The sequence below is a fragment of the Simochromis diagramma genome, unplaced genomic scaffold, assembly GCF_900408965.1.
Source record: "Simochromis diagramma unplaced genomic scaffold, fSimDia1.1 OVJJ01000426.1, whole genome shotgun sequence".
Taxonomy (NCBI): domain Eukaryota; kingdom Metazoa; phylum Chordata; class Actinopteri; order Cichliformes; family Cichlidae; genus Simochromis; species Simochromis diagramma.
The window spans coordinates 189,103-213,235 of NW_024387170.1; the positions used below are offsets into that span (position 1 = coordinate 189,103).

Here is a 24,133-nt window from a genome sequence, read left to right on the forward strand (position 1 = left end):
GCACTGTAACAAAAAATAATTTCCCCCAGGGATCAATAAAGTATTCTGATTCTGATTCTGATTCTGAAATGCTCCCAAAAATGGCTCCACAGCATGTAAAAATATAATATAAGCTCTGGCGGACTTGGTTCTATGGTCGGTCTTAAAGGGTTAAAAACAACATGAATGTGCTACTGATAAAAGCACGGCTGATCTCTGTACTGTGGGTGAAGCTCTGTGGGTTTCTGTGTACCTGTCCTGTTGCTCAGAGTGAAGTGGGCGCTCTTGTCTTCGATGCCACAGACGTTCCTGACGGAGGAGAAGCAGGTGTAGTCGGCGTAATCCTGCGGCCGCAGATTCTTCAGCTTCAGAATCTTTGTCTCTCCCTGAAACATAGACGTACATCACTGGACCTGTTTCAGCTCTTACAGGTGTGTGCCACGCGTCTAACACCTGCGGTCACACAGGATCAGCTCCGAACATCAAAAACATTTCTCTGCTGATGCAGCCGTGGTGTTTCCTCTCTGATTCTCTTTTCACTACTATCTTATGTTTGCTCTGATTCGTCTAATACTCAAACTAAACCTTTCAATAACAGATAAGTGAACAGTGAAATACATGCATGTCCTCCACAAACAGCACTGAGGTGATTAACGGGACATCTTATAGTTAAAGCTCATCCAGGGAACAGCAGCTGCTGTTGTGTTTCTCTCACAGATGTGCACGCAGCAGTACAAATAATTGGAGATGTCTCTGTGCTCGTGACGTGTAACTATAATTACAGTAAACTGACAGACAGCAAATTCATCCTTCTTCCTCCTGCTTCTCGCGCTCCTCCTCCTCCCGTCTCCACCTCACTGCCAAATCTCTGTTATCTCCACTGGCAGCCTCCAGGCTGCCTTCCGCCTCACGGACAGATGAGATGAGATTAGATGACATTTAAATGGGATGTTTGTGCAAAGATGGCAGCCAACTTTTTGGCTGTGGAGGAAGAGGAGGAGGAGATAAGCTTCTCATTACAGCCCATGAGAAGCGAGGGGGGAGGGGTTAACCGGTCGGTGAGCTCTGGGCTGAAGGCATTACAGTCGACAGCGTTCAAATCTGCCGTGAATGTTATCTCCGCCGCGGTATTACACGGCCCACTAACTAGCCGCCTGATTGGCTGGCTTCCCTTTGCTCCAAATTAAATCCAAACCTCGGCCAAAGGGAAAAAAGGCAAATCTGGACTCTCCATCTGCAGAGGTTTTAATCCTCAGGAGGAAGAGGATGAGGCTTAAACTATGACTTTCCCAACTGTTGAACACAGAACATTTGGATTCAGAACTGGAATCACAATCTGGTTTATCTGCCAAGATTTTTGTTTTCATGGCAAGTTTTAAGGTTTTTTTTCCATCAAGCCAATAAACAAATTTGTTCACCAGGCTGTAGAAATCAGTGGTGCTTTGCACGTCACTGCGAGGCTAAAAACATCCAACTTTCAGCTATTTTTGGCCACAGCCGAGGACTGAGTGAGAAAAAGAAAACCAGGCTGGAACTAAAAAGACTTTCACTGATGAAGCTCTGTGGAAGGGGAGCAAACACAAAATGAGGAAGAATAATTTGCTGGAGTCTGTGTCACAGTTAAATGACTGAATCTCTCTGTGGAGACGCATTTATAGCTCAGTTCACTTCCTTCTAAACACATTAGTTGCTGCAGATTATTAAGACAAAAAGGAAGTTTAGAAAAGTCTGCGTCTGTCCAACACGCGAGGGCTGATGTGTAATTTGGACACAACAGGAATCATGGCAGCGTTAAACTAAACGCTTTGTTAGTGTTTCTCCCATCCTGCTGATCATAAGCTGACGTCTGTAAGCTCATCAAAAGGTAAACTTGTGAAAAGGATTACGTTAAACGACTGTTAGAGACTCAAAGACAAACTGATCATTTGTATTGAACACACTGATCAATCACTCAGTGAATCTGCATTCAGGTGTTCAGGGAGATGAGCTGAGATCAGAGGTGTGTGCTGTCACTGAGGGTGGTGCGAACCACGTCGCAGGAACACAGCGAGGCATGAGGATCAGAATAATTCCTATTCAAATGCAGTCATTTCAGGACGTTTGACACTCTGCAACAACAACACAACACCTGCAAACATCTGCTGCCTACGATTTAGCTGTAAATATCCTGAATAAGCATGAAGTTAACACGACGACAACATCAAGGACACAAGTTTCCCTGTCTCAGAGCTCTGTACAACACCGTGTCCTAAAACATCTGGGACAATACTGTGACTTTTTCTGCTAGGTGTGCTAGCCCTGTGTGCAGAAACAGCTGTGGAGCACCATTGTTGGAGGCTACTTTCTGACTTCGGGCAGGACGGACGATGCCGAGCTGTAAAACCTGACCTGTACCTGTTCAAACCGAGCTTTGCTTTTGTGCTCTAACGTCTCTTTTTAATGAACTCTTGTGCTCCTCCCACAGACCCGATGCTGCCAACAGCGACAGCTTCATGTCATGAACTAAAACGCTTCATTGAAGATGAGATGAAAATGTGTCTCTCACCTGTGTGAAGAACGGCTCGTAGATCTCCACCCCAGAGTCTGAGCCCTGCGACAGCACCTCCCTGCCTCTCCTCCAGGTGTAGTGGACAGGAGGGTTGGAGTTTGCTACGCAGCGCAGGAAGACTGTCCGCTCAAAGTAGAACTGCTCCTTTGCTTCACCCACACTCTGATGTATCGTTATCACTGGGTCATCCAGGTCTGAGAGGGGTGGAGGAATCAGAGGGAGGGGTGGAGGAATCATAGGGAGAGGTGGAGGAGAGGGGGAGGAATCATAGGGAGAGGGGGAGGAGGGGTGGAGGAATCATAGGGAGAGGAGAAGGAGGGGTGGAGGAATCATAGGGAGAGGTGGAGGAGAGGGGGAGGAATCATAGGGAGAGGGGGAGGAGGGGTGGAGGAATCATAGGGAGAGGTGGAGGAGAGGGGGAGGAATCATAGGGAGAGGGGGAGGAGGGGTGGAGGAATCATAGGGAGAGGAGAAGGAGGGGTGGAGGAATCATAGGGAGGGTGGGGAGAGGGGAGGAATCATAGGGAGAGGGGAGGAGGGGTGGAGGAATCATGGGAGAGGAGGAGGGGGGAGGAATCAGGGAGAGGGGAGGAGGGGGGGGAATCATAGGGAGGTGGAGGAGGGGGGAGGAATCATAGGGAGAGGAGGAGGAGAGGTGGAGGAATCATAGGGAGAGGTGGAGGAGAGGGGGAGGAATCATGGGGGAGGAGAGGAGGAGGAGAGGGGGAAGAATGTTAAAGAAGAAGATTACACTCGTCACCATGGAAACATTCGGCAGCCGGGTGGGTGGAGTTATCTCTCTGATGAAGCAGCTGCTCTGCACACTGAGCGGCTCACTGACAGCATCTGCAGCTCAGTGATGGTGGACACATCTAATCTCCTCGTGTTCTCCGCACCAGGAGAAGCTTCCAGCCTCTGCAGGCGTCAGCTCGCTGTCCCTTTAAGCATCTCAAACAGAGTGCAGTGGGCACCTGAGTACAGCATGAGCCATCAGAGGCAGAAGGCCACCTCACTTCAGCCCTTTACTGCACACTGGATGTGTTTACTTAGTGGATATATGCAGCCCTGCAGAGGCAGTTTGTTTCCTCCTGTGGAGTCTGAATTTACACCTCCTTCTATTTTCCAAACAGCGGGTCAGTTTTCCTGTGGTTTGGGTAATTACTGCAGAGCCCAGGGCTTTTAAAGTGTGTGGAAACACAGCGAGCTCCCTGATCAGCTGACTGCAGCTGGCCAATTGTGATCCACGGTCATAATGAGTGTGGTTATGAAGTTGCCACGGGCAGAAGGGCTAATGGTTACTAATCCACTTCACACAGAGCAACGTCCAACTCTAGAAAACAGCCAGTGCAGTTACTCACAGGCCCAAACAATCTGCTGCCACAACATGCTACTCCCACAGCTCAGCCTGTGCAGTGAGGCTCTGCTGGCTGCAGGGTAAGGCGCAGTGAAGGAAACCATTCATCTCTTGCTGCAGTTACCTTTGTGTAAAAGCTTCTGTGCCTCACAGGCAGCACTCAGCTGCGATGCGTCGAGGTACCTCCCTGCAATCCCAGGAAGCTACATGCTCCAGGATATCATGGCTTTTATACAACAAGTATGTTTGTTTCCTTCTTTTTGTTTTGGAGGAAACATTACATGCAACAGCAATGACACCACGATGAAGAGGAAACCTGTTCTGTGAGACACCGTGAGCCTGCTCGCTGTCGCTGAGGGGAGAAACACCTCAGCTTCGTACGGCACGATTAGCAACAGAAAGCACCAACACAGGTGATGCAGACACATGTAGGTCAGGACTTTAACACCATCAGCAGGAAGATACCGACTAACGCAGACGTTTAATCCTCACAGTTTTCCTTTACTGACGCTGCTCGTACCTGTTGTTCGTGAAGCACTATTATCACTGACCCGTCAGTCACTTGGGTCATCATCACGCACAGACTCACAGCAGCCTTCTCACAGAAACATTTGCACCCATTTCGTCAGCTGAATTCACAAAACGATGAAACAGATAAATGAAAGCGCGCTTGCACAAAAGCAGACAACAGCTCGACACCATGTCAGTGAGCACCGCCGAGAATGTTGGATTTAGGTGGTTAAAGTATTTGACCCTGATTACCGACTCCCGGGGCCCGTTCCCACAGCACAGAGATGGTTGTGTCATACGGAGACAGCACTGCGCCTCTCGTCCAATCGTGGCAACAGCTCCATGTTTTTAGCATGACATTAATCCCAAACAAATCAACACGCCCAGTTTCAAAGGAGGTCCCTGTGTAACACTGTACGAAACAGAATGCAGTGATTTACATGAACTCGTGAGAGATATTAGTTCAGCTTTTATAGCAGTAGCAAGAAAGCTGGAAAAATCAGAACATTTTTCCAGATTAGGTTTACTGGCAGCAGCTCAGTAACACGACTGCCTATAAAAAGAACATCTCAGGGTCGGGGCTCCTCACCACTAATGATGAGAGATTCACTCAAAACACTGGCTAACAATTTCAGATTTAAAACAAGACCAAAAACGCCACTATGATCACTGTGTCAGGAGTCACGCTGATTTAAATCAACACTGGATGCCTGCATTAAACACTGCAGTGAAAACAGCCGCGGCAGCGTTGCAGAAGCATCTTCACTCGTCTGTGAACAGTTTGCTGTGACATCCACTAATGCAGAGAAGGAGTCACGTGACCGTGACACACCGCTGTCTTTCTGGCCAATAGACTGAGGCAGATGTGGAAACTTTAAAGGTCGGTCAGACTGATATTTGAAATTCTTTTTGGACAACACGGATGCTATGTCACCTGGACCAATGAGGACAAGGACCGTCCAGCTTCTACTCAGGAATAAAATCCTCTATCTTTGGGGGGGTGTTAGGGCTTACAGAGCTGGACCCGATCTAGATCGGATCTAGATCAGATCTACATGTCATCATCTAGATCACAAAGAATACCTGGAGCTACTGTGATGCTATATCAGGAAGGACTGAGGCAGGTCTCTCCCTCAGTTTCCAGATGTTTACGGACCGTTGCTTATAAGGTCCTATTCCAACTTTCTCAGGTGTGTTGTGTCTCTGTGTCCTGTTTGAATAAAATGTGGCTTCATGAGATTTGTAAGTGATTACATTCAGTTTTTACTCATGATCACGGCACCATCCCAACACTGTGTCAGACAAAACAAGACAGGAGGTGAAAACCAAAGGAGCCGCATAAAGTGGCCAACACAGAGCACCCTGAGTGCATCCAACAGGCAAAGTCTGCACTGGCCGTGTAACGCTGTGACAGCACGCGCTTCCGGACGCCCGGCGGGCGACATCCTACCCGGAAGCTGAGCCCATCCACACCTGCGGTTAGTCTGAACTCACCGGCTGCTGCTAATTACCCTCCATACTGTGTCAGCCTGCCTAACGGTGTGATCGGGCATCTGTCAGCGCTGGATGGCTGAGTGCTACTCGGCAGTACAGTCATGAAACGTGTGTTATTGTGCTCTCTTTGGGATTGCCCAGTGATCGTCTTTGTGCACTGGGAATCAGGAATGATAGCAGGTCACGGGAGCCGTACCACGGGCCGAGGATTTCCACTATCTAAACGCATGTCTGTTCCAGAATGTCACGGCTGGTGTGAATCAGGGTTCTTACAGTAGACGTCGACTCGTATGGAGCGGATGGCGGGGGATCCCAATCCATTCTCAGCCTTGCAGTAGTAACGCCCCCCCTGGTGGCGGTTGATGTTTTGGATCCTCAGAGTTTCGTTGTGTAGCGAGGACTCGCGGTCTGACGCTCCACCAGCAGTTTTGGTCCAACGGATCTGCACAGAGTACACATACCTGACATTATTTACCTTTTAAATGACAAAACACAGGTTACACATTCATGTTATTCTCCATCAGGGAAATATTTATTCATTTAGAGGACAAAACTGAAACACGACCATCAACTATGGAACAGAAGATCATGGGTCGGGCAAAGGATGTTGATCGATACACCAGAAGCCTTTAAGAAAACTCAAACAGTTAGAAATAAATAAAGCAATATCCCAGTGTACTCTGTAATGTTGTTTCAAGACTTCAGTGTAATGCAAACAGCAACAGCTGCTCAACATCTGTGCAGGATTTGTTGCCGTGGTCTTGGCTCTTCCAAACTAATTAGATAAATGTTGCTGTGTTTCCTGGCATCAGCCGACAAAGACGGGCGGAGCAAGAGTTCAACTGTCCTTACATCCTCTGATCTGAGGTCAGTTCAATGTAATCGATTATTGTGTGTGTGTGTGCGTGCGTGTGTGTGTCGTTCAGCCTCTGCAGGATTTCTTTCGGTCCGTACTACGTGCTCTGTGCGTTCTTCTCCTCCTCCATCATGCTTTTCTCTCCATCCATCCGTCTCCCAGTGACAACAGGTGAGCTCTCCAGAGGAAAGCTAGAACAAGAAGTTCATCATTCCCACCACGTGATACTGGGACACTGCTTTCCATAACTGCGGCTTCAGATTGGTGCTGCGAGGCATTCTGCAGTAAACCGAACTAACCGACATCAGGACCTGAGGCATCGTCACACTTTTTCAGCAACTTAAATGTTTAAGAAAATCACTAAATTAAGGTCCTGAGCGAGCTGTGGGCTCTCCATGATGCAAGCATGTGTTCTTCACTCACAGTGTGTTCATACACCATTCTGCATTTAATCATTAGCTATAATTAATACAAGGACGTTTGGGTAACAATGTCTGTTTGTGTTTGTCTGATGTTGTCCTTACAGAAGTCTTTCTTCCATCCTGAGTGAGTCACACAGCTGCCACTCCATGTTGTTCCTCCCTCCTTTGTGAGCAGACCAAACTGAACCTGCACACGTTCTTGTTGCATTTCCTCCAAAACGGACTTTCTCTTCACTTTCACTCTTCATTTTCAGTTGCATCAGGATGATGTCAGGAAGCAGCCCGTCCCGATGTGAAGGATCCACAAGGTGCACCTGAGTTGCATCACATAGCCCCTTGTTTTTCAAAAGTGTGTTTAGCATCGATCAGATGGACTCACAATGATTGTTGTGGAGTTGTCTAGTGTAGACGGGTGGCATGGTTGAGGCTGAAAGCTCAGAGTTCTGGAGTATATCACAGAGACGAATGTAAGAGTGGGTCCTGTGTCAGACACAGCTGTATGGAGTCATGCTAGCACAAAGTAATTGTTGAGAAAAACTTTTGTGTGAAAAGGAGAGGCCCGTCTTCATCACTCTGACGCCCTGGTCCATCGTAGATTTGCAGCTGAAACCCAGTCATTAATGTTTTGGCCATAACTGATGATACGTGACTGTTAAGTCCACCCTTTGCCTTACGAGCCAGGTTTGCCCTGGGCTCTGTGGCTAACATCTGCAGGAGGATCTATTCTCCATCAGAGGTTTATTTGTTGGAAACTTAAGAAAAGCTTGTGGAGTGATTGGGGCTCTTGTATATTTTTGCAAGTTGTGAAGCAGTTGAGTATTGAACATGGTTTGCATGTATCATGGACAGGGTCAGGGTGTACTGGACCAGAACTGAGTCAGGACTGGGAGGATGGGCTGCCATGGCTCTGGCAGTCAGTTGGGGAACTGCAACTCTTGACCACAGAAAGCTGGTTGTGTCATGTTTGTTGAAGCTGTACTGCTGTCACGATGCAGCTGGAACTGCTGAGCTGTGTAGCGGACTCCTGTATATATTAGCGCTGCTCTTTGGCAGTGGCCAGTTTGGGGCATGCTATGGCGAAACATGGCTTACAAGATGTCCGGGATTCAGATGACCTGTTTGATTGTTTGGCTGGAACACGTTTTACTGTCAGTGTGGTTAAATGTGACTTTGTAAAGGCAACAGTGATGTATCACAGCACAGTGCTGGGACAGGAGTATCAGTATTCTTCCCACCAAGAAGGACTTGATGTGGTTCTTTTACTGCAACGTTTGTGTGGTCCTCTGAGGGAGCTTCATACTGTAAGCAATCTGTTGTGTCCACTTCCTGTTCTGGCTTCTGTCTGGATCAGCGCTTCACGCTCCAGGTGGATGTTCATGCAGTTCTGCTACAGGAGGACGGCACTAATGAACCAGTTTACTTCCCATAAGCTTAACTGTGATCAACCAGGAAGCCTCGCCTCTCATTCGGGCTCTGCACCCCTCTGAAGCACGTGCTGGTATTCAAGGTGGTTTATAAAGACCATAACCCTGTGACCTCTGAGAACTCCGTGAGGTCATTGTTGCTGCATGTTAGATATTTAAATGGTAAAGATAACACTGTGACAGTCCCACTGTGGGAAGTGTTTACCAACTTCAGGGGCATGTTCTCATTAATGTCTTTTTTCAGTCCCCTGATGTTGTATATGACTTACTGACTACCTGTTTGTGGCAGCAGGTGAGACAAACCCTAACCCGTGCTCTACACCTTTGCTTGTGTTCCAGCTTCTTGGTGGGTGGAGGCTCATCAGCACCAGCAGGGAACATCTGGGCCTTGTGTTCCCAGACTATATATTTTGTCTCACCTTTGTTAAACATATTAACAACACAAACACCTTGCCCAGGGACATTTTGCAGCCAGAGATTGAAGCACCAACCTTCTGATTTGTAGGGGACCTGTTCAACTCCAGCTACTGGTTATTATCATTTATATTTTCAGGGAATTTCATCACTGTGTGTTGGATTGGTTACATATAGATTCCTTATTTACCCCTCCTCTGTCTCCTCTGGGTCTAAGCTGGATTAAACATCTATACATTGAGTTGATAAGCAGATTTCCCACTCTGATTCTCTTTCATCAACCCCCCCTCCCCCTCTCTGTCCCACGTGCTGATTGCTCCACTGCCAGCTGGACTGAAACTGACTTTGTACTGCTTGTTAGTGCAGACAGACAGTTAACAGTCTCAAAACAGTGAATACATGGTCTAAAAATACTCTGTCCATAGATGCTGGGTCAGAGTGACGGCACAGTCTTGTTAGCATTGCTGCAGTCACATAACTGACAGCAACCTGTTACTATCCTCACAGACAGATGTTATAGCTCCATCGATCATTTCCTCATCTGCGTCTGGAACATGGGTGCAGCACACAGTCAGAGACCTACCTATCCTCTGTGGGGTACACTAAGAGACACACTTTCATGCACTGACACATTTATGCATCTCTGCACGTCTGGTTTTAGCAACATGTTCAAAAATCCTTCTGTTCATCATTTTCAAACAAACACTGATGCGATGCATACGTAGTCTCAGCTTCCTCACAGGTGATTCATGTTCATGGGGTCAGACCTGGACCAATGAAAGGCTAAATCTGAGTGAATCCATGGAAAAACAAAACGTTGAACACAGCAAGTTCAAAAACAAGGTCGAACTCGTCTCCGAGTTTTTGGTTTCTAATTTAGTTGGTGAATGATGGAAATATATTCCTTTATTAATAAAGTATTCTGATTCTGATTGTAGAGCCACTCGCAGATCTGCACATGTCCCTTTGTAAACATCGTGGCATCACGTATGAGCTCTCTTTGCCTTGAACTTCAGTATCCTGGTTCAGCATCATGAACCATTAACTGTTTCTAAATGGAAACAAAGAATTTAGAGACTGTCACAAAGAGTAGAAACAAAGAATCGAGTGCTCTAACAAAGTTCAAAGGTCTTTTGATTGATCTCTAATCACAACATGTCTTGACTAGAAGTGTTGTGCTCTCACCACATGAGCCTTCCTGCCTATATGGTGGGAGTATGTATGCTTCCTGGTTTGAAATCTCACACGATCTTGTGATGTCGCGACTCCAGGCAACTCTGTCTAGATCGTATCAGGTCATGTCAACAAGGATAAATGTAACAAGTGTAAAGTTGTTGAATTTCATGCAGATCGTACTCGATTTCCGTACACTCATCATAGAAACACAAAATTATTCTGTCCAAATTTAGGCTGTTGTGAATGTAATACCTGCCCAGCTTCACTGTTTCAGTGCAGGTTTAGCAGCTCACTCCCTAAATTGAATTCCTAGTTCAGCGTGTGCACCGTGATGTAGTTTCTGCTCGGGTTTTGTACTGCACTGGCACTAAAGCTTATTCTCTGTTATCCACCTCCAGTCTGAACATGTGGAAGCTATGTTGCCTTCTTAACAGAACTATAACATGTCCTCTGCAACTGCTGTTCTCTCCTGAGGTTGAATATCTTCAGGCTACCAACCTGTATTATTTCCTGCCTTGAAAAATTAGTCTCTCCATCCAACTGTGTATAAGATGCTGTCGAAAGACCTTGTTGGGTTTAGATTTTATTATTGTCATTTGTATTAGGAAATATTTAACCATATATTCTTAGAGGTGTATAATCAATTGTGTAGTGATAGGTTGTGTGATCTTTAACAGGCTGCAAAGGCTTGGTGTGTATTCCACACTAGAATGCACACCCACATCCTGGGAGCACGGGAGAGGTCGTACCTTGTCTTCATTGTTTTATGGTAGGATTAACGTAGCTACGTCTGTTCTAGTCTAAGTGCTTTTCTGTTTAGATGAACTGCTGGACTTCCTCACCGGGGGGGGGGGGGTCTACCCTCTTCCTGACCAAGGATGTTTGCCTTCATGTTATATGACCCTTTGATCAGCAGTACCACACACACACACACACACACACACACACACACACACACACACACACACACACACACACACACACACACACAGTATTCTTTGTTCACATGTATACCTATGTGAGATGCTATATGTTAATGACCCTATGCATATTCATGTAACCACAATAAAAGGAGTGCTATGGGGAGCCTGGCTGAGAGTCTGACAGAGGTCAAGTGGTGGGACGACACTTGGCTCCAGCCAGGTCTCCCTCATGCATGAGTAAACCAGAGAACTTTGTTGCCTTGAGTCTTGCTTTTTGCTGCGTAGCAGATTGTCCTTAACGTTCCAGCGAATAGGTTTATGCTACAAACCTATCAGACCTGCTTTGTGAAGAATAGCCAAACCGAGTGAAAGGCTAGTGGACGTCAGTGCGTTCCTGCCCAGGTCCGTCTGCTGCGCTCCCAGTTAAACACACTGGAGTTGTTAACCCAGTCTGGTTTTGCCTGAAGATACAGAAGAGCATTTCAGTGAAACTGCCCCAGAGTCAATATAGTGTTTGTTCCACCCCTCGTCCACAGTGATTGGACGACTGGGTAAAGTTACAGATGTAGGTCACATGTTTAACCCAAAGTTTAACATTTGACCTTCAGCAACCAAAAACAAAAGCATGTAGTCTTCAAACAGCTGGGAAAGAGTAACCGCCTCAGGGGACAGTGTTAGCTTGTATGCGTGTGATTAGTGCTGTGACAGTGGGAACATCAGTGGATATCATCCATCTTCAGATTACTTCAGGCGACAGAGAAAGTTTGGGATATTTGCATTTTCAAAGTTTCTGGGGAACCAAGACGACAATATAATCTGTGGATTCCTCTACATCAGAGCCATTTCTCTGACACACTGCATACTACTGCATCGCACAGTTTACTAGCTTGGCATATTTAGTGTTTGAACGCCTGCACCTACTGACCATCAGCTGCACCACATGGTTAAGCTCATTAAAATGCTTTTAAAATCAGAGCGTCTTCAGTTCCTGTCGTAACTTTGCAAAGTGGAGCCAGAAGAGAGACGAAAGGTGTTGAGGAAAAACGAGTGATGAAAGGAAACTGCAGAGGAAGCTCTGTGGTGACGCAGAGAGAGAAAACAAAGTGTGTGTGTGTGTGTGTGTGTGTGTGTGTGTGTGTGTGTGTGTGTGTGTGTGTGTGTGTGTGTGTGCCAGCAGCTGCTCTATTTATAGCTGCAACAGTCTGACAGCAGAGAGAGACGGACTAAAGAGGAGAGCGCAGGAAGTGAAGAACAGGGGTAAGAGAGAGGACACAGAGAGGTGGGGAGTCACTCCAACAGCTGATAATGTCCACACCAACACTGGACATGAGGTGGAGATGCAGTGAGATGCAGTGATGACATGGCAACAGAGGAAAGTAGAGGAGATGATTAACAAAACGAAGAAGGAAGAAGACATCTGAGAGGAAACGAGCACAAGGAATGAAGGAAAGACAAAAGGAGACAAAAATGAGGACAGGTTACAAGAGAGGAGACAAAGAAAGGGTGGAGGGAGGAACAGTTGGGGAACTTAACTGACAGTTAATGAGCTATGAACAGAGCGGCTGCGGCTCAGGAGGCAGAGCGGACCGTCTACTAACTGCAAGTTTGATCTCTGCCTTACTCCCCGATGGTGGGAGGAGCATTGGAGTGAGTGAACGTTAGGCACGTCAGCATAGTAAGAAGGCCTGAATGGGCCCCGAGTGAGAGTCTGAGAGCTCAGACTGAGCAGAAATGTGAAGAACAGCCTGTTTGGACTTTAAGCCTTTATTTGGCTGCACTTCACACCAACAAGCTTAAAACTGCAAAAAGCTCCACTTCCAGTACACCAGAATAAGAAGCTGGTGCAGTGCAGCATTTGGTGCTAACAGGAAGTGACAAACTTCAATTTCAGCAGTAATGCAGCCGTGTCTGCTCTGGCATTTGCTCCAACCTCGCTGCATGTATAAGAGCAGTAGCAGGGTGGTGTTCCCCTCCATCAGTGTTACTGCATCAGCGGGGTTTTAGGGACGCAGCTGATTTCTTTTCCTCTAAAGCCAAAAGCAACACTGGAGCCCTCATGCTTAAATCTGCCTGTGATGGAGTCAGACAGCAAGTGTCCCTACATGGAGATCACTAATCCAGTCACCAAAATTCATTTGTGCTATTACTGACAAACATTTAAAATGATTTATGGAGTCAGTGCGACCACAGCGACAGACTGATGGGAAACACACCGGGCTGAAACAGGCTGAACTACATCAGCCTTTGAGTCGTGCAAAAGGTTTCACCTTGGGAAGCCTGAAGTAGCTGCTAAATGATGCAGACATAACGGCCTCTGGTTGTGACATGTGGTTCAGGCGCAGGGTTCATAACGCACCAACAGCAAACTGCACTTAAAGTTGCAGGAGACAACTTTAAGACTTTTCACACTTAGCGAGGGTAAGTGGGATTACTGCCACTGTCACAGCGACCTCATCGCGTTTTATTCACCGGCCCAACAGCACAGACTCAAACCATCAGCATCACAAAGCAAAGAAAGGAAGGGAAGGGCCAATGAGGTGAAGGAACCAGCTTAAAGAATAAACTGTAATGTAAAGTTATGACAAGAGCCACAGTTCTTCACTAGGTTAGAAGATGAAAGATTTATACCAGTGAACATTTGCTCCGACCACCCTGAGAAATCCCCAGTTTGAGCCAATGACAGCACTTCATGGTGGGAGAAAACAACTCCTGAGAAAAATCACGTGAGAGAACTGCTTTGACCAAAACACAGTGGAAATGCGAAGTGTTGGTCCAAACAGGGGACGTCCCTTCCTACTGTCTCTGTGAGACACAAGATCTGTGACGAGGTCACAGAGACATCCTGCAGCAGTTCCCAGCCAACAGCAACGGCAGCACCTCTTTCTCTACTCTTTGATATTGTTGAAGAGTTCCTGTCTCCAGACTGTTGATGTTATACACATGCAAAGCTGCTGCTTATGCCTCAGAACTGAGGTTTGCAGCAAAACCAAGAGATCCAGACAGAGGCATTGATCCATCATTATAATGTAATGCTGTTGATGTCTGCTTAAACACGCTGCTGCGGCAGGTCCAGTCCGTGTCTCTGAACGGCTCAGCAGAGCTTATTCACCAAGTCACAACACAGTGGTTTCATTTGCTATTGTTATTATGAAGGTTAGGTTTGAACAGCACATCGAATTCTGTCTTCTGTCCTAAATTAAGATTTTCTGGAAGATGCAGGCATTGGCAAACAGAACAGGATGGTGAAAATGAGGCTGATGGGAAATCAGAGCCAAGCACACATGATTATTCTATCGCCCGACATCATGCGATCAACTTCACAATGTCAGATTAGTGTAAAAAAGACCTTTCCCAGTGCAGACACAGTAGATTTGCTTTTTCTGGAAGACGTCAGGCGTTGGCAAAGAGCAAAGAGAAGAGGACTGTGGGAAATCCGACTGTAGGGCTGTTCCAGTAGAAGATCCCGACTCGGAAAGAACAAGCAGCAGCACTCCTGTTCTCCTACACATAAATGTAACAGGGCTACAGTGACTCATCAGGTGAGTTGGTTACAAAAAGCAAAGCTTTTGCTTTGATGCTTCGTTTGAAGAAAGTCTACAGAGCTCACCACGTTAGCGCAACATTTGTGACTAAAAAGCGTGCGACATTAAAGCCAAGCAGACTCCAGTTTGCAACAAACACCAACAACAACAGAGCAGATGCTGCCATAGCTTAACATGGAGTCTGTCTGCACACTAACGCAAAAGGCAAAGAGGCGGAGTCATTACCGTGAGCTCACGTGTAGCTCCTCCCATCCACCATCGATAGTTTCACTCAACAAAAAATCTCCATTAAACTGTGGGCAGCTGTGGCTACACCTGCAGCTGCCTCCACCCGTGTGAATGTGAGAGTGAATGAATAGTGGCATTGTAAAGCGCTGTATAAATGCAACCCATTATTATTATTATTATTATTTTTGCATTTTTCGAAGATATTTTCTTCACAAACTCTGATAAAATCTCACATAAACACCATGAGAGGGCAGCTAGTGTACGCACTGAAAGTACTAAAACCACCGAGCCGCTCATTTTACAATCCTCTGTTGTTGCTCTTTTGAACATTACTGTTGGTCTTTAATGAGACAGAAGCTCTTCTTATCCGATTCATCGATGGATTAATGAAATATACTGATTATTGCAGGGCGTTTGCACTGGTTCAGGGTTATTACAGCAGAGCAAAGCAATGGGCGCTAACAAGTGCTCAGCAGAGTGTTGGGACTCCTCCAGGTGACGACCTCCTGAAGCTGGTTGTACAAAGCTACAGACAGCACGAAGCATGTCATAGCTCTGAGACAGTCACTGCTGCTCCTCTGATCACAGTCAATCCTTGAAAGAGTCATAGCTGTTCACTGCTACAGTGTGTAGTGTGAGTCTGTGAGACGTAGCATCAGCGAGTCATGGATTGAAAGGCCTTTACGATCAATAACATAAAGCTGTGTGGAATAAAAGCTGCGCTTACTAAAAGTCTCCTAGAGATCCTTTTCCTTTCTTCCCCTTGTGCCGTTCTCCTCGTCTTCACTCTTGGTAAATGTCTTCATTCACAGACAGCAGTGGCTCTTCTCTGCCTCACGGGGCTTCTTGCTCTTCTTCTTCGTCGCTGTGTGATTGCCGTCTTTTCTGAAACTCAAAGGCTCCACAGTAGCTCCACTCAGCGGGGGCTCTGGCACTTCAGCAGGCCGAGGATAACGGGAGGCTTTTGTTACTGACTGCTCCGACGAATCAACACGGGTGCAGAGTGGAAATGTAAGTGAATGTAAACTCCACTCTGTTCACTCAGTCTTTGCCACTTCATGTCCTGTTTTCTTCCACTGACTGGCACACAAAGTCAAAGTGTTCCCAGTATACCCAGCATGTTGTTACCTGTGGTCGGGGGTGTCCAGTCACCAAACACTGCAGCTCTAGAGTCTCTCCCTCTTTGATAGTGTACACCCTCTCACTGTAGCGCTCCTCCTCCACATTACAGGCCTGACCAGAGTGCACGATTCGCACTGTAGGGGGCGCTGTGAACAACAACACAAATACAAAAGGTTAATATACAAGAGTCGTCTCTGAAAACACATCTGCATGTGTGTGTGTGAGATGTTTGGATCCATCCATCTGAGCTCATGTGACCTCCTGCCTCCTCCTGTTATTATCACTCTGTCCACATGATGGCACTGCAGCAACCAAATATGCTGCTGTACAAGCCAGCTACACACACTTGTTCATGGACTGCGTATGAGGTGTGTGGTTGGTGGAGCCAGACAAGCTGGTCCGAGTATTTCAGAAACTAAATCTACTGGATTCCCAAAAAGAGAAAACATCCTCCTCTCTGGGCAGAAGTGTCGGAAGGAGAAGGAAGGAGAGCACAGCTGGAGGAAATCAGAACTGACAGACAGAGAAGCAAAGCAGGATTTACTCAGATGAGACACAGACCTTCAAAGTAAAACAGGAAGTATAACACTGAGACGCGGACTAGACACGGTGGAGACAGAGCAGCTAAGAAACACAGAGACATAAACCAGAGAACTCTATAAGAACCAAAAGCCTAGAGATGATAAGTAACACACAGAGGGAAATACCAGGCACATAACACACAAACTAGACTCAAGGGAGTAACTAAAGACCAACAATGAGAACATAGTTCACAATACAAAGTGACAAAAAGCACAGGAAACTCAAAGCACAAATATTGTTGCTGACCACGCCCATCCATTTATGGCCAAAGTGTTCCCACGTAGCACGACAACGTGTCAGAATCGTCTTAGGCTAGTGGAATAGTAGATCATGGATGTGCTGAACAACACGCATGATACTTTTCATGTGAGTGTGGACCAACATGTTTTCAGCTCTTTGTTGATTCTGTGCAGTGATGTCGCAGTCAAAGCACGACATCCATGCTGCAGCAGCAGGTGAGGGTATACCGAGGATAAACTATGGACACAAAGTTTCAATATTTATTTTAAACATTTAAATGCTACGGGAATATCATTACGATTTATTTCATAAATTGTGCCAACATGTGCATCAGTCTGAATGAGTCTTTATCAGTGGGCAGCTGGTGTATTATGGTTCCTATAGAGCAGGAAGGTTGCTCAGCACAAATAGTTAACTGGGGATTTTTATAACATGTAGACAGCAATGGATGCAGTTTCTGACAATTTATCACAATTAACTGCCAGAAACAGACTGCGTGTAACTGCCTCTTAATTCAATAGCAGCTTTTGTCTCATGACAACGTTTATGGTAAACTTTAGTCCCACTTTGCAGCACAAAATATCTCTGAATAAAGATATTGAAAGTTCAACTTAAGGTTTAACTTAAGGTTTAAGGTTTAAAGTTTGGTATTTGAATAATCGAGTTTTTTCCTCCTGTACAACTTTAACAATGAAGATTACAGATTTGCATTTGCCATTTGCACACAGGACCAGCAGTCCATGCACATTGTGCATTTGTGCAGAGCTCTCCAGGTCAAGTCTCATTTTTAAAAGGTAAAAACAAAGCAATTAAAGGAAAGTAGAGATCAAGCAAACAGTGGAGCAATCTGCTAGTATTTACAATATAAAAAAGATGTATTTATATATATATACAAAAACACTGGACAGGGTGGTGATACAAGTACTTACTGGTGGGAGTTCAAATAGTATATTATATGTAAATAGTGTAATAGTATTGCACACAGTGAAGGGGAGCTGTTGTGCTCAGTCCCAGCTCCATACGTATGATGGACTTCACAGTTCATGATTCACAGATATAAAAGTCCTTATCTTATACAGGGGCTGCCCCTCAATGCATCCCCTGTCTAACAAACGCCTTTGTAACTCCTCCCCACTAACTTCTTTCCTCTGATTGGCTGCCTCATTATCACAAGGTTCAAAGAAGAGGTGAGAGCCACCTGTGCTCACAGGCAGATGACCATTTCAGGAAGAATTTCTGTAAATGACATCACACAGATCCAAGAGCAGAAAAAATGGCTGAAACAGAGTTTTTACAACAAGGTGGATCCTGAGCTTTAGCTCGTTTACCCACGTAGCAGACAGGTCTCTCAAGCTGGCACTTCTGACTGACCGGTGTCATGGCAGAGTGTCTGTCAACCAGATGCAGATCTGGCAATGATGACACTGTTTGTGTTCCTATTTTCCTGTTTTAGTTAGAAGACCCAAATGCCATGTTGCAATGCTATACTGCTATGATAGCGTTTCAAATGCAGGTTTGACAGGTTTGTGAGTGTACACTTTATCCAAAACCTAGTGACAGTTCACTCATGTTTACCACTGTGTGGCTGTAGCTCAGGAGGTAGAGCGGGTCCTCACCTCTGACCACGCCCATCCATTTATGACCAAAGTGTTCCCACATAGCACGACAACGTGTCAGAATCATCTTAGGCTAGTGGAATAGTAGATCAGGGTTAGTGGTTTGATCCCTGGCCCCTCCAGTCTGCATGTCAGGAGTGTGAATATGTATGAATGTAGTTAAGAAGCACTCAGTTTAGAGAAAATGTGGCGTGTTGTATAGAGCACTTTGAGTAATCTGGGAGACTAAAAAAATGCTGTTCACTGTGTGAACAGAGATTCGTCATGTTAATTTTGCATGATTGTGTTCCCGCACATGATGTTATTACATGGCTTGATTAGGTACACATCAGGCTGACATCTGGGGCCAGAGCTGAACCTGTTCTGGGCCAACAGTGTGTCTACAACTGGCCTTGTGCTGGCCCATGTGTGGGCCACCTCTGGCAAACCTGATCTGGGCCACCAAAGGGCCGTCATTCTTTGCAGTATGTGGGCCACGTGTAAGCACACTGTGTGGGCCAGATCCGAACCATACCAGTTTTGCTATGTGGGTATTTCACTTACTTGCACCTCGCTATTTAAAAAGCCATATTACAGACGTCCACAGAGACATCTATTTAATAAAGACATCCAATAATATACATCTGACAAAAGAGAATTTAAAGTGCAGTCTTCCTCCTTTAGCATTATTTCTGTATTCTTTTTTTTGCATTCAAATAATGTTTTGGGGACACACCATGTATGTGCGCTCGGTGGATATCAGCCAGATTAAATAACAGATATCATATTAATAACAGACACCTGGCTCCAAATCAAACTGTAGGTTTTAAAATATATAAATAAATAAAGAGGAATAGACTAAATGTTTGTAAATATTTAATGTTTCGTACACTGATAAAAGCTATTTTGGAGAGAGGTATATATAATCTATGCAAATCATATAAAATTTACTCTATTATTGCACTCAACCAAGGAATTATAAAGTAATGGGTTTATTATACCCTTTTCTTAAGAGTAACAACATTACATTAAAAAATGCAGTAAAATACACCCCCAAACCGTGAGTCTTATGTTCATGTGGGCCGAGTCCTCAGAAGGTCGGGTAGGCCGGATGTAAACCTACGTTTAACCTGAGTAGCGAAAGACAGTGGTGATCTGAAAATGATGTGCCGGGAGTTGTGCCGTTCTCGGCGGCTCTAGTGACCCTCGAGCTCCCGGCTAGCTATCGAGCTGGTGGGTAACAGACGTCTCCGAAAACGTCGAAGCACTTTTGCAAATATGCGATATCTTGATAAACCGAGCAGATATTTGAAGTTTACACACCCACATTCTCGCCTGAAAATATGTTAAAAGTTTATTATATGACCCAGAAAGAATAATAAGAGTAATTTTAAAACTTAGTAGCGGCCGCCATTGCCGGAAACTGGAGTTTGGCTGGGCCGCGCTATGAATTCTGGGATATGGTGGGCCACAAAGGACACACCCGACCCATCCTTCAAATTCGGGGAAAAGGAGAACGCATTGGTCAGCCTTCGGCGCGTCGCTGTGACGTAATCGGTCTACAAATGCGTCCCCGGGAGGATGCAGCCCATGAATTTGGACACCCCCAATAATTACAATCGCGGTCTTTGCAAACTACTTTCCTGCCTTGATGGAAAAGAAAATGGACGTCAGACGATTTTTAATTATTATTTTTTTTGAGAAATGAGAGCAGCAATCCTTAAGTTGTGGTGGCTCTGCTTCTGGGTCAACACATAAAGCAGGTAAACAAACTTAAATCCGGTATGTCTTTGAGATTCTATGAACACTGGTAAATGGACTGATTGTTATGTAGCGCTTTTCTACTCTCCCGGAGTACTCAAAGCGCTCTATACAACATGCCTCATTGCCATCAAACACAACTGTTGGGCAGATTATTCCCAACAGTCGTGATTTAAAACTCTTAAAAACCAGCTGTTGCATCCGTCTGCGTCTCCCCATTGATCTTCACTGTAGCTCATCATCCCGAGAGCTCACTGAAAGCTTTCTCCCAGCTGTAACTGGCGCCTTTGTTTTAGCAGCACCAGAACTTTCTGAAAAAGCTCTGAAGCATGTTTGCTTGTATTTAAAAATGTGCGCGGCAGTAGTCGCTTGTTCTGTCTTGCAGATACAGCTTTGCTCCCGTATCTGCTTCATAATCCGCTCAGCTGTTCACACTGCGGGGAAACACTGGGACACAGCAGCATCATGAACTCCAGCTATAGGGAGATTTTTCAGCAGCAAAACAAATAAAGCCAAAGCGAAACGATCAGTAAAAAACAAAGACTGCTCTGAGAGTTTGAATTATTAACGGTATTTATTGATGTGTGGTTAAAGAGTATCTTACGTTCAGTAAGTAGGGGCAGGTCCCGCCTTCCTCACCTCTGATTGGATAGAAAGTCTCTCCTACTTACTGATGATTAAGATACTCGCTCACGGGGCGGGACAAGTGTGTCTGAGAGAGGCAGGGCGTCTCATGAGACCATCAGTGTTGCCAACGGCCTCTGACAGAAAGTAGCTGAAGTTGCCCAGGGTGTCACACCAAAATAAAAGCAGGGGGGGTAAAGCTCCCAGCCTGAAATGTTGTCCCAGTCCAGGCCTGTGCATGACTGTCTGACTGCTTGTTTTAAGTTTAAAAATTAGTTAATGCTAGCTTTTTCTAAAATATTGAAACGGCAGATGTTAAAAAATAAAACAAAGTACTACTGTATCCCACTAGTATGTGTGAAAATACCCACTGTTGTTGCACCTGAGTTTTGTTTTGTGGGATCAAGTAAAATATTTTTGAATTGATTTAATATTGTATTGGGTAGTGTTAGAACATCAGTGCTTAATAATTGTTTTCATAATCATACGTCCCCAATTATTCAGCGGGCCACATATAGCAACCTGGTTCTTTTAAACACCTGGGGTCCAAATTAATTTTGCATATTATATGTCTGGGCGATAATTTGGAGAAATACGGCATGTTCTGTGAAGCATATTACATCTATGAATATGATCTATGAAGCTAATTCCATGAAGCATGAATATTAATCTATGCAATTGCAAATGCCTTTATTTTAGTGAGGTAAGTACACAATCTGTTATTTCTGCATAACAGACCCTTGTTAAAATCCAGTGGCACCAAGGTATCATACAATAAAATAATGTGATTAATACATAAGTAAAAGAAATTCCTATACATGCCCCTTCCTGATTGCTTATGTTTTAACACGTTTGTTACACTTACATGTTTCCAAATGTTAACACAGATGTTCAGAGTAAATACAGATTGTAGTTTTTTAAATGATGATTTCATTTAGTTTGGGGAAACAGCTCCAACTTTACCTCATGTAGAAAAAGTCATTTCCTTCTAAACCTAATAAGTGGTTTTGTCATCTAGCAAGAACTGCAATCAAGAATTTGCAATAACTAATAAAGAAAGCACTTGGGACAATTGTGTTGGTGACAGCTTTTGTTATAATATCAATAATATTTCTATGAATATGGGATACTGTTACATGTTTGCATAGACTTTTGTGGAATATGGAGACACTCCTGGCATTATATGAGCAAAGTGAGACTCATTTTTTAGGGTTGGTGGAGATGAGTGTGAAGATCCAAACAATCCCTGTCAGTGGTGGAGAAGCTTTGATGAAAATATTTGGTAAAAAGTTCACCAGCATGAAGGAAATGTTGCTGTACAGAGGCCATCCTGCTACACATGAAACACATCAGAGTCATAATTGTTATTTTAGTCACGTGTTTGTTTATTATCCTTATTGTTTTATCTGGGACTGTTTGCAGACATCTCAGAGAGAGGAGACACCAGCATCTGAACAGAGACTCAAACCAGCAACCTGCAGCTCCCTGCTTGGCTGCTCCAGTTTTCTCCTCACTCATGTTGCCCACCAGTGATTTCTAGCTGCCCACCCACACAGCAGGCTAGAATATGCGCTGAGCCTCAGCACCCAGTACTTGGACATGTTTTCTTTATTAAATAATGAACCAGACCCCAAAAAGTAAACAGCTGTTATTGCTAGGCAACAGCGTTTGGCGATGCAGCACCTGACATTCCTGACCATGTGGGCGGAGCATGCATGGAATGGAATGTTCAGTAGAACTGTGCAACACAAGCACTTAGTTCCAGCATGTTTCATTGTATCCAGACACAGCTAGAGACACATCTACAGCAGCATCTCTGTGCAGGACAAACGACAGTTGACGAAGAAACATCGAAAACTTCACTTCACTCCTCTACAAAACGTTGGCTCCTTTGTTTAAAAGGCCAAAATAAATCAGGGGAGAACGAGAAGAGGATCGGCGAGTGCTTCACCTCACAATACAGTACAGCTGATTAACCTGCAAGAAGAACTTCGAATGATACAGGCTGAAAATGTCAAATTAAAAGAAGCGGCAGAAAAATCCAGAGGAGAAGCTAAAAATTCACAGTTTGAAACTGAAGTAGTATTGCAGGAATTACTGCATGTAGGGATGGGTATCGAAAACCGGTTCTTGTTGAGAACCGGTTCCCACTGTTTCAATTCCTTGGAATCGTTTGCCACTTTTAAAAACGATTCCCTTATCGATTCCAGTCGCCCCGAATGACGTCATCACGTTGAGTAGCGTCTTTTACCCAGTAGGAAACACGGCGCCTGAGCGGCACAAACGCTCAAAAGTTTGGTTACACTTTATGAGAAAGGATGACAACAGGGCAAAGTGCAATACTTGCAAAGTAGAGATTTCATCAAAGGGAGGAAACACTACGAATATGCAAAAGCATTTGCTCAAAAAACACGCGATTGCTTTCAACGAATGTCGTGTTTTTGATCCGCTCCGGACTAGCGAAGCTCAACCCAGCAGCAGCGGTAGCGTTTCCACGTCCTCTCCCGTTAATACTGCAGGTAACTAATCAATTAGCATTGCATATTATGTTAGCGCGATTTACCTTATTACAAAACCTGCTATTACTGTGCGTTGCATTTAGATAACCATGATGAGAGAGACAGAGTCTGGCTGGCTCAGATGCTGGCAGTTCTCGCTGCAGTCTACCGGTAGCGTCTCCTTTCAGGCCAGGATAGACGAATGTCACCCAGCAGTGTCTAAGTTTGTGGTCAAAGGCTTGGACCCATTTGCCACAGCAGATGCCCCCGATTTCACTTTGGTAAGTGAATGTGTTTAATTGTAGGCAGGGACATTACTGGATATTCTTGTGTAATTGCTACAGAATAATTTATGTTAAACTTTGTTATTGCTACAGGAGAATATTTATTTTATTATTTTACATATACATTTTTTTCCTGGGGACCCTGTGACACCCCATTGAAGAGCCGTAGGCTGGATCTCTTAAGATCTCACTGTTGGGTTTGTAAGGCCATGTTACTTCTAAATTTCTATCTTGTTCAAAGAGAAGATATAAAACACAGTTCTAAGCTAATCGACTTTAGTGTTCTCCTTTTTAAAAAAAAAAAGAATCGATAAGAGAATCGATAAGGAATCGAATCGTTAAACAGAATCGAAAATGGAATCGGAATCGTTAAAATCTTATCAATACCCATCCCTAACTGCATGTGGGTCTCAAACTTAAAGGAGAGAAAATGGGAAAACAACAGGCAGAAAACGAGAATGAAAACATGAAGAAAGAACTGTTGGAAGCTCAAAAAGCATTGGAGGAAGAGAAAAGCACAGCACAAGAAGCCAAAAATAAATATCAAACTGCAAAGA

General features: G+C 44.9%; 1 protein-coding gene across 2 annotated transcripts in view; it reads right to left on the reverse strand.

The window, feature by feature from the left end:
- The window catches only part of LOC120744580 (MAM domain-containing glycosylphosphatidylinositol anchor protein 2-like), a 138,164-nt gene that overhangs the window by 72,375 nt on the left and 41,656 nt on the right, over nucleotides 1-24,133 (reverse strand). For both annotated transcript variants that reach the window (XM_040049074.1, XM_040049073.1), the window contains exons 2-5: nucleotides 15,999-16,138; nucleotides 6,159-6,327; nucleotides 2,525-2,721; nucleotides 233-365 (exon numbers count right to left, since the gene is read on the reverse strand). In XM_040049074.1, coding sequence (XP_039905008.1) covers nucleotides 233-365; nucleotides 2,525-2,721; nucleotides 6,159-6,327; nucleotides 15,999-16,138 — 639 coding nt within the window. The remainder of the gene's footprint in view (nucleotides 1-232; nucleotides 366-2,524; nucleotides 2,722-6,158; nucleotides 6,328-15,998; nucleotides 16,139-24,133) is intronic.